Genomic DNA, 12115 nt, shown 5'->3' with positions numbered 1-12115 from the left:
CAGGTATTTTAGTTAGGTGGGATTGAGCATTAAATTGAGAGGGTATCCAATTCTTGTGTATTACTATTTTCTCAGACTGTTGCCGAAATTCTGGTGTGTGGACTGAGAATTATTTGTTTTGGAGGAGGCAATATCACTCTTCAACATAAATACCCAGTCTAAAGTTGGAATGGAAATTTAGGTGGGAGGATTGAGTATTAAATTTAAGGGAGGGATAGATATGAAGCTCGTGATAAAGTGTTAAATCTTAAATTGTCAAGGGATTTCTGTAGTGAGGGAGAGTTCAAACATTATATTTTGGGGACTATACTTAAGGATATGGTATCCACATGTTTTCAGTGCTGAACATGCCTAAAGAAAAGCTGGAAAGAGTAAATATCATGGGATCCTACTCCGTTAAATTAATATTCTTGAAGGCCTGCAAAGTAATGAACTTGCATAAAACACGTGGTGACAGTAACCTTGACTATGTACTGGCAACCCTGCCTAATATGCAGGTAACTACAGGAAAAAATCTTCTAACCTCCGACCATGACTCACTCGACGTCACAATGCACCTGCCTACCACGAAGAAAGACAAGGAATCCGTCAAGCAGAACCAACGCCCCCACCACCTATGGCGAAAAGCTCCATGGAATGCCATCCAGCGGGCGCTCAATGTCTACCCTTGGTTTTTGCTGATGGAAGAGAAAGTGAACGAAGCCGTTGAGAACTTTGTCGAAATTCTGCATGCCACGATAAAGGACTTCGTGCCCACTGCGAGACCGAGATCTACCAAATACCCCGTCTGGTTCGACAGAGAAGTTCTCTTTGTGTTAAAAAATAAAAAACAGGCTTGGTACCTATGGAAGCAGCACCCTAATGTTCACACTCACGGTACCTATTGTGACATCAGACGTCATTCAAAATACCTACTCAGAAAAAAATATAGTGAACATATAAATAACATAACAACCGAATGTACTACAAACCCTAAGAGATTCTTCACTTTACTAAATTCAAGAAAACAAAGCCCAGTTATACCTAAAGAAATTGTTCATAATACTGATATTGCTAGTGGAGAAGAAAGAGCCGAACTTTTTAATGTTTTTTTTCATCAGAACTTCTCACCTCCCTCACTTTCCGACCCTCTCCCCCACTTAAATGCTGTCTGTCCTCACACACTATCTTCAATCAAAACATCCCCCGAGGAAGTAAAATACCTTCTCGCTTCATTGCCCCTCCACCGGTCCCTAGGTCCAGATGAAATCCCCACAATATTCCTACGTAAAACTGCCAACTCCTTGGCTCTTCCTCTGTCTGCCTTACTCAACAAATGTTTCTCTAAGGGTGTGTTTCCTAAAAACTTCAAACGGGCCAATATTGTGCCCATTCACAAAACTGGAGATAAAAAATGTGTAAAATCCTATAGACCAATCTCGCTTCTATCGCCACTATCAATTATTTGTGAAAAAATCATCAAAAACAGGTTAATTCAGTTTACGTCACCATATATCAACACAGCACAACATGGTTTTCTTCCAGGCAGCTCTTGCCTAACAAATCTTTCCGTCTTACTTTCGCATGCTGCCAGAGCTATTGATAATAACTCCCAACTTGACACTATATATTTGGACATTTCGAAAGCCTTTGACAAAATTAATCATAAATTTCTCCTTCATAAATTATCATCCAGATTTAACATCCATGGCAAATTTCTCTCTTTACTCCAGGACTACCTCCATGAGCGTGAACAACGTGTTGTTCTTTCAGGTACCTCTTCTAACTTTCTTCCCGTTTTGTCTGGAGTTCCCCAGGGGAGTATCTTAGGGCCGCTCCTATTCCTTCTGTACATGGATGACCTCCCTGAAAAACTGTCCTCCCTCCCTATCAATATACTTTTGTTTGCGGATGATTGTAAACTCTTTAAGGAGATCTCATCGCATCATGACATGATGATTCTTCAAAATGCTCTCACAGAACTTGTTAAGTGGTGTCGTCAGTGGAATTTAGAACTAAACCCTCAGAAATGCTCTTTCCTTACTTATTCCCTAAAAAAGAACAAAGTGGTGTCTACTTATACTATTGAAAACAAACCAATCCAAAACGTTTCCACCCAAAAGGACCTAGGTATTATCATGGATGAAAAACTCACTTTTAATTATCATATTATTGCTACCATTAAAAAAGCCATGCGCCTTCTCGGTCTTCTATACAGATTTAGCGAAATTCAAAACCCATCATCTCTTGCTTTATTCTTTAAATCTTTCATCTAGCCCATCCTTGAATACTGTTCCCCAATTTGGGCAATGGCCTCAAAAACCAATCTCACCAGAATAGATTCTGTTCTCAGTTTCTTTCTTGCAATTGTTCGCCATAGAATACCTTCCTTTCGACATGTATCCAAATCAGGCACCATGGCTGCTCTGAATATTCACACTCCATCCTTTCGTCGTGATCTAGCTGACATGAAATTTTTATACAAAATAATAAATGGCAAAATCAGAACAGATCTCCTAATCAGTGAATTCTCACTTAGGGTACCCCAAAAGCTAACGCGCAACCTGCAACTCTTCCACAACCCAACCACTAGGCTATCCCTTCTACAACGCTCCTTGTTTTACAGGCTCCCAGAAATCTACAACAAACTTCCCCTGAATGTAGATATAATCCTTCCAGAACGTAACTTTTGTATATTACTGACGAAGAACATGTAAATCTATCCCATCTTGTTATTGTTTTTTATCTTTTGTTATTATTTGTTTCTACTTTATGTTGTTTCAGTGTAAAATGGCCAAATAAGACTGTATCTGAAACTCTGAGTAAATAAATAAATAAATAAATAAATAAATATTCTTGCTTGCTTGCTTCGCTCGCAATACTGTGTTACGAAAATACATGTTTGGCATTTTACTGAGGTGAATGTGAAGATTTACGCCATAGCTGCATTACAAGACATGAACGATATACTCGCTATTGATTAATAACACCACTTCTTAAAATATAATGCTTAGTGTTGGTATACTGCTTAATTTATAGCAGATGCATCGTTTTGATGATGTACTTCTATTAGCAATATTATTGTATTGTTGATTCCCGGCAGGGACGTAGCTAGGTTGATCAGTTTGGGGGGGCCCAAATGTCATAAATTTCTCTATCAAACCATTAAGAAAATTAACAACAAACAACATTTATGTAGGTACACACACACACACCCACCCACCCACACACCCATATATATATATATATATATATATATATATATATATATATATATATATAATACAGGGTGGTCCAAAAGTCCCAGAACGGTCAAATATCGTGAGAAATACACATCGAATCGGAAAACGAAAAAAATACGTGTTTAATAAGTGAAAGAAAGCTATTCAATGATATCACACTTGATTCCCCACCCCTGCCCCCTGAGGGTGTGGTGGGGGGCAACTGTGAAATTTGAAATGGAAACCCCCATTTTGTATTGTAGAATCAGATTCTACGCAAGAAAATAACCGGGTTCTGTACTACATTTTGCGTAACCCAGGAACAACGACGTGGATGTAGTAGTATTTTGTTCCCATCGGGGTGTCCCCTCGCCTCTGTGGTGACCGGAACTTAATTACCTGCTCACCACGCCTTTTCTCCATTCCCAACATCGAAAAGCATAAACGTCTGAATTGTTCATTGTTTACGTCACGGCCAGATTTGTTTTTCTTCTGCGCTCCCATAAGGCCACTCGAAGGCAACTGGTCTGCCTGGCGACTCTATGCGGGCATGCAATTACCTTGACATGCGCCGGCAGTTCGCTGCATGAGCAGTTCCCAACCAACAACGATACACACACAGTGGGCTTACTCAGTGTTGCCAAGTTGGCCCTTTTGGGGCCAGAACTGGCCCTTTTGAGTACGTACTCGGCCCCAAAATTCAGCAAAAGCCCGAAGGGGCTTTTTAGCCCTACAGAGAGAAATCTTGCTACAAATCTAGCCCTTTCAGTAATGAAATGTTTTTTGGTATTTTCAGTAAGGTAAACTGCAAAGAAGAATTCACTTAACCGACCCTCCTCTGCACCTGCAAGGTCGTCCTGCGACCCCTCTTGGAGAGCAGGTAGCAAGTGCACATTGTCACTTTATCCCCTTGTTTCTGGTTTTGATATGCTGTGTAGCCCGAGGCGAATTACGGATAGCGTCGATTCCAGAAAATGCGAATCTTTGTTCAGTTGTATTGCATCTGGTCCTTGAAAGTTCACAGAAATGCGGTGCGGAATCGACGAATCGTTCCTAACAGTGAGGCTCGACCAGAGACTAGTTCGTGTGTGAGGCCGTGTGTGTGTGTGCGTGTGCATATATATGAAGGAGGAATATGCCGAAAATGTGTAATGCTTTTGAGTAATTTACTGCACCACAATTTACGGGGGAAATAAATTATTTAAGGTAAGAAAATTTAATTTAGTTGAGCGTATGCCCCTCATCTTGACAGTTGATTAGTTGTGGTTCTTGAGTTTCAGAAATTTTTGAACCAAAACACCCAAGATTTGTAAATCTAGCCCCCTGGATGTGAATTTTAGCTCCATTTTGGGTGCGATTTAGCCCGTTTTTCTCTCGTGCTTTTGGCAACACTGGGCTTACTCATTGTGCCACCAGGTCAGTTCGGCGTGAGGAGCTGCCTGTAATCTACCATGGTGAAGGTCGTGTGCTTAAGGCAATCGTTGTGTAAGAGTGAGATCTTACAGAATGTGAAAGTGGGTGGTCAAATTTAGTTTCAGTAACCCTGTGTGCATTCTTTGCAACTCACGAGGGGGGGGGGGAGGTTGGATCATACTGGAGTATTAATAGGTCTACGAATGAATAGAAAATCCATTACTGTTCGTATTCTGTCAACGATGGCATTGTCGGAGAGGGAAAGGATAACAGTTCTCATGATGCGGGGGTTTGGTGACAGGGAACGATCATATGGAGATGTTGCGCATTTATTCAAGAATACGTTCCCGAATCGTGCACCTATTTCAAAATCTACTGTTTATCGAACCGTTGATCGCTTTGAAAGAACTGGAGCAGTCAGGGATGAACCACGAGATGGATGCTACAAACGATGAGAAATCTTTCGAAGTTCTAATGCATTTCCATGTCAACCGGCATAACATGAGGTATTGGGCCACAGAGAATCCCCACTGGATGAGGGAGCATCGTACACAGTACCTGCAAAAAGTTAATGTTTGGGCTGGAATATTGTGTAATTGTATTATCGAGCCATACTTCATTGATGGCAATTTGACATCTGAAAAGTACGTAAATTTGTTGACCAATGAGATAATACCTGAAATACAAACTATTGTTGGGGATGCATTCGCGAATGTTTGGTATCAACAAGATGGCGCTCAAGTTCATTTTGCTTTAATTGTTTGCAATGTGCTGAATAACGTTTTCCCTGACAGGTGGATTGGTAGAAGGGGCACCATAGAGTGGCCACCAAGGTCACCCGATTTGCCACCTCTTGATTTCTTCTACTGGGGATACTTGAAAAGCAAAGTTTTTGAAACCAAACCCAACGATATCAAAGAATTGAAAGACAGGATTCGTACAGTGTCAAATGCAATTAGTCTGGAGATGTTACAGAATGTTTCCAATGGTGTGTATCTTCGTTTGGGACTGTGCAAAGAAAAGGGGGGATACCAATGTGAGCAGGAAATGAATTGAGGTTGGCGAGAACACCGAATGGTGAGAGGCGATGGGACTCATCTACAACAAGCACCTCGATGGTGAGAAGCGAGGGGACTCTCCTACAACAAGCACCCCGATGGTGAGAGCCAAGGGGACTCACCTACAATAAGCACCTTGATGGTGAGAGGCAAGGGGACTCACCTACAACAAGCATCTCAATGGTGAGAGGCAAGGGGACTCACCTACAATAAGCACCTTGATGGTGAGAGGCAAGGGGACTCACCTACAACAAGCACCTCGATGGTGAGAGGCAAGGGGACTCACCTACAACAAGCACCTCGATGGTGAGAGGCAAGGGGACTCACCTACAACAAGCACCTCGATGGTGAAAGGCGAGGTGACTCACCTTAAAGAAGCACCCCAATGGGAACAGAATACTACTACGTCCACATCATTGTTCCTGGGTTATGCAAAATGTAGTACAGAAACCCGGTTATTTTCTTACGTAGAATCTGATTCTACAATACAAAATGGGGGTTTCCATTTCAAATTTCACAGTTGCACCGCACCCCACCCCCAGGGGGCAGGGGTGGGGAATCAAGTGTGATATCATTGAATAGCTTTCTTTCACTTATTAAACACATATTTTTTCGTTTTCCGATTTGATGTATATTTCTCACGATATTTGACCATTCCAGGACTTTTGGACCACCCGGTATATGTGTGAGAGAGAGAGAGAAAATGAGAGAGAGACAGATGTTGTTAAATTAAAAACAACTCTCATATACACATGCGTGCCACTAACCAGCATACGCAGGGATTTTTTTTCTGAAATGGGGGGGGGGGTTGAATTGTATAACTGGATAATTAGCTGCACTCTAGGGGGTTAAAATTGTACTCAGAAAAATTGCAATCGTGCCTAATTTTAATGGGCGTTTGCTTTATTGAGTTGGTAATTTAAGTCCACTTTATGCACAGTAAGATTAATCAAGACTGGACCTACAGTTTAAATTAGGATCTGAACCACTATGTGCCTCTGCCAGGTATCGAACCTAAGAACCCTTGATTACAAGCGGCAACACTACCATTGTGTCATTGATGCGGCCAGTAATGTGGGTTTGCTTGATTGATTTATTTTACTTCCCTTCTCTGCTGCTTTTGGGTTTTGGCTAATTGGGAAGATGAGGATGAGTGATGATAATATGAAATTGATGAATGGACACTCACAAACACGCATGCTCAGACCGGGATTCGAAGCTGGGATCCCTGGCATTGTGGCGCGATGTGCAACTCCGACATGGGAGGGGCGGATAATGGGAGTTTGCAGTTGCCACTTTTGTTTCTTTCTTAAGCTACCAGTTCACATTCGCCGACAGTCCAACACCGAACAGTGACATATTTATTTTATTTGTGAAACAAAGTTTCTACCGGTTTCCTGTTATAAACTATTCCTGGATAAAGTACATTCATGATTCTTTTGTTGAAGCTGACAGAGACAAATTTGAGGTTTTATCGCCCTGCGCACTTGCATTTAGGATGTGGCCGAAGTGAGGAAAGATGAAAAGAAACTGACTTGAAGGTCCAGTAGGCTCTTTCCACCCTCTTGTGTTTACAACTGCAGGAGGGTTTCTCTGGCATCAAGATGAAATTATTATCTCATACTTCAGTACTACAAAACATGTAGGGCTGTTGTTTCTTAGAGTAATGAGCAGGGTTTGAGATGTCATTTCGGGGGGGGATTTAAAAATGAGCTTTGCTTTGTACATGCTTATATGCTGAGTTAAGCATGTACATGTGTTTATATAGGTATATATGTTTGTGTGTGGAATTGTATGTATATTGATATGAAGCATGCTAGCATGTTCCTTCTGTTGAAATCAATCATACAAAATCTTAAATAGTGTTATGTAACTGGTGATATGTCATTCTGTTCTTCTATTGTGTTAACCACATGCCACATGCCACCTGCAAGTTGAATAAAATAACAAATAAAAATAATTTTAAAAATGTACCTGTGGACAGGAAATTTTGGAAAACCAAATTAGGATCTTACACACATTTATAATCACTTGGACTGATTATCTAATGGATTCAATTAATAACATTGATGATTCATAATTGGGAAAAGAGTGACGTATATAAATACGGAGAAACTAGTACTCACTTTCATCCGTGAAGCTGTTTTTTCTTCTTTTTCGATTAATTTCAGTGACCACTGCCACCATCCTCGTTGGAACTTGCTGCACTGTTGCTTGGCGTGCATCTTTTGTTCATAGTTCTCCGGCTGCCATTAGGTGCGCTGTGCATCTTGGTGTGTCGTGTGCTATTTCCGGGCGATAACTGCTGTAGTAGGGGAATCCAAGTGTGGTGCGCTTGCCCGTTATCGATGTTTAGTTCGTGCGGGAAGTGCATTATGGCGTGCGTTTCCTTGATTTTGGTGTCTATGAGCGTGTGGGCAGTGTGTTTGACTCGAACCTTTTGAATTTTATGGCTATTGTATTTGATATGTTTAGCAAGACCAGTAGTGGATTGGGCTTTTTCGCATCTGCTAGGTTCTGTTGTATTCTTTTATTGACAGATCTGATGGACCTGCCGATGTAACGAGCCTTGCATTCACACTCTGCATCGTATACACCTGGGTTGTCAAGGGGGGAGAGGAAGTACCGTTTGTGCTTGTTCAGTTTATCAGTTATTTTGGAATTGGGTTTGTGCGCTACTTTGATGCCAAATGGGAGAAAGGCTTTGGCTATGTGGTTGGAAGTGGTGGGATGGTAGGGGAAGGCAAACCATTTATATTGGTCGCTGGGGGTTGATTGTGGTTGATTAGGGTGTCTGACCTGTATTTCCGCTCATAGACACCAAAATCAAGGAAACGCACGCCATAATGCACTTCCCGCATGAACTAAACATCGATAACGGGCAAGCGCACCACACTTGGATTCCCCTACTACAGCAGTTATCGCCCGGAAATAGCACACGACACACCAAGATGCACAGCTCACCTAACGGCAGCCAGAGAACTACGAACAAAAGACGCACGCCAAGCAACAGTGCAGCAAGTTCTAACGAGGATGGTGGCAGTGGCCACTGAAATTAATCGAAAAAGAAGAAAAAACAGCGTCGCGGATAAAAGTGAGTACTAGTTTCTCCGTATTTAACATTGATGATGTTAATAATTTTATTATTGATGGATATCTGATAGTGTATTTGCATGAAATATTTTTTAAGGGCGTTACCCCCACACCCCCTATACGCCTTCATGGCGTGGTGCTATGCACAGGGGAACACTTTACCTTTTTTTACCTTTTTATTTTTTAACGACGTTGAATTCCATACCTACACATTTTCAGTTATTTTTCCAAATGTTCATATCTTTGCAATTAACCAAAAGCGGCAGAAAAGTGAAGTTAAATTAAACAAATCGATCAATCCAAATTTTCACCAAAGTATTTATTAATATTTGTTTGTCAGAATGGATGACCCACAGAGATTTAATCATATTACCATTTTTTCCTTCATAGAAATAATTATGAATGGTGTACAGGATAATGTGGATTGCATTCTCAATTGTAGGTTAATTTTTGTATTTTATACTCTTTCTGTAATTATCATAGCAATTTTTGTAATTTGCTTCTCTTCGATGATTTTTAAAGGTATATGCTTGGCCTCGCAGCTATCCCAGCATGCCTTCAGTTCTTTGGATTTTTAGGAATACCTGAAAGCCCAAGATGGCTGGTGTCCAAGAAAAGGTAATATTAAGATTTTACATGTTATTATTATTAGTATCTCTAGTAAATATACCAATACATCAGTATCAATTGTAAATGTAAAGTTATAGAGTACTTACTTCTCCTTGATACTTCGCACAGTTGTGTTTTTCAACCATACAGAAAGAAGATCCTATGTGACTGAAGATGAATTGAATTGAATTAAAATTTTTGAGTGCATCTGTGTGACTGAAGATGACATCCGTGAGAAGTATACATTACGATAGTGACCAGAGAGAGAGTTACTTGTTAATGTGAGCAGTTTTACATAAATTCTCCTCATCCATCTTAGCACAGTATAACATACACCGAAATCCAGATAAAATGTTGTTGGAATTCATGGATAGTTTCAAGGATTCCTTTACAATACCTGGAATGTCATATATGACCATTCTTTTTCCAACATTTCTCTTCATCCAGCTGTCACATGCCGCATGCACATACGTTTTCAGTGGACCATATACTCCCCTGTCCAAAGGTTGTAATTTATGAGTACAGTGGGGTGGTTGGAACAAGAGGATAATACCTTGTTTGGGACAAAAGTCGATTGCATCCAACGGCAAGTGTGATTCATGGTTATTGAGTACAAGCAACACTTTATTTTCCTGACTTGCATGTGCATGCTTAGCAAAATGGTTAAGGAACATAACAAATTCATCCTCTTTCATCCACCCTAACCCATTAGCAGCTCCTATACATCCTGGAGGTCCGTCCCGAATGAAATGATCGCGGAAGTTCTTCCTCAGAAATATGAACATTGGTGGTATCGAATTACCAACAGCATTAATTGAGCAACAAATAGTCACTAGTGTTCCTCGTTCCCCCGAGGTGAGTTACCCAACCTGTTTAGCACCTTTACATACAACAATTCGTTGTGGTTTTTGGACAGTTGTAATTCCCGTTTCATTTGCATTATATATATTTTCACATGAAAATTTGTAACGATCATACACATAACTTAGATTATTAAAAAATTTCCCCACACTTTCTTTGTTGAATCCAGTGGCACGAGCAAGACTTTGCGCCTGAGGTGTTCTAATAGATAAATTAGGGTTCTGCTTAAGAAATGCCAGCAGCCAATCTTTTCCAGCCATTTCTGTGTCACACCATGCATTAGGACAATCAATACCAAACTTCTTGCAAGTTTTCTGATCTCCTTGCAACTTAACCCGTACATAACATCAGCACCAAATTAATTTAATGTAATCACTCGGAATGTTTTCTTGTTCAGGTGTGAAAACTTGATGGTGAGATTTGTAGCCAACATTTGGAACTTCATTCTTCTCTGTCCAGTTTTTGCAAAATCGGTAAAGAGACACATAGCAAATATTTCAGTGCCTGGCAACAGCTCTTATTTTGCCTCCTCTTCTTACTTCCTGTGCAGCTTGCACAAATAATTCTTGGGATATTTTTCCCCGCTCAGTTTTCCTTTTGTAGTTTTGTGCCATCTGCGAAATTAGGAGATAGTACACAATGCATGCACCGTAAAATGTCAGTATTGTGTATTTAACAGTGTATAAGTGATTTAATTTTACATCTGAATTTTTTGACAGGAAAATTAATTTTCTATCATTCAACAACGTGTATCGCTAAATGTGGTAAGTTGTAACACTGTTACATTTAACCCCACCCATTATGTTACAACTAGCCCCACGCCCTCCATATTGACTAATATCAAAGTTTCAGGAACAACGCTACACTTCCTGAGTGCCACATTTATCTGTTTTATACCTGATACTTCGATCTAAGAATAAAAAAACGAAGATTTCAAAATATTACTCACCATGCAGAAAAATCTTGTTTTATTTCCACACCTTTCCAGCTACATCCACTGGCTGTTCTAACTGTCGCACAAACACACGCCTGCAATGGCGCATGCTCTGTGAGAAACTTGTTCCTGCAGCTGGCAGCATAAACATGGGGGAGGCACCTTTACAACTAACCCGCTCTTAAAATTGTCCCCATCCTCCCCTATACCTCACACGATTGCTGTTGGCTCTATTCCGGATTCTGAGTATGCAAAAATCTGATTACCACATGTACCTCGCAATCGGTGGGAGACTGTATGAGAGCTGCCATCTTTAACCTAGAACTGTCCTAAAACTGCTGTACAGCCACATGACACTTCTTCCTGCCTGCATATGCATGTTGCATTGGAACTTTTTTCTGGATGCCCCTCGTACATAATCTTTTGTAAGCTGTTGTCAACAGCGTGTTCCTGTTTTAATATTTGATTAGCTAAATCAAGCGCCTTTACAATGCAGTAGATTCCCCTTCCATAAATTGCTTGTGTTTAATTTTTATACATATATAACCTTTTCGCCAGTAATAATGGTATAACTGCATGTTGGCAGTTTCACAGTACTTCACTTGGATATACTGTGAATGTTTGTACTGAAGGAGAAGTTCCATTAATAATGTAAGGAAATATGACACTTTGTTCTGTATGATCCAATTGTTTCACTTGCGTGCAAGAGTTAATAAGTTGTTTGCTTTACATAGGAAAGAGAAGTAGGTTTGTGCATTGAAAAATGAGTCTGCACTCATGGTTCTTGCAAGCAGAGGGTTCCAAACCTCAGTTGAAACATCAACATACGAGGGCAAGTCAAAAAAGAATGAGAATGATTTTTTTACTTACAAAATACGTTAGGCGGGGTTCAGGTTGATATGGTCTTTTTTTAGGTAGTCCCCATCGAGTTCTATACACTTGGCCAA

The 12115-nt window shown here is 40.4% G+C and overlaps 1 protein-coding gene across 1 annotated transcript in view; it reads left to right on the top strand.

Moving 5' to 3' along the window:
• The window catches only part of LOC145983661 (proton myo-inositol cotransporter-like), a 187469-nt gene that overhangs the window by 49129 nt on the left and 126225 nt on the right, over positions 1–12115 (top strand). Inside the window, exon 3 of the mRNA XM_083116720.1 lies at positions 9287–9382. Coding sequence (XP_082972846.1) covers positions 9287–9382 — 96 coding nt within the window. The remainder of the gene's footprint in view (positions 1–9286; positions 9383–12115) is intronic.

Source organism: Lepisma saccharinum, chromosome 2 (genome assembly GCF_977018435.1).
Source record: "Lepisma saccharinum chromosome 2, izLepSacc3.1, whole genome shotgun sequence".
NCBI lineage: Eukaryota > Metazoa > Arthropoda > Insecta > Zygentoma > Lepismatidae > Lepisma > Lepisma saccharinum.
The sequence above is the reverse complement of the archived record's forward strand: the minus strand, read 5'-3'. Positions and strand labels throughout refer to the sequence as shown.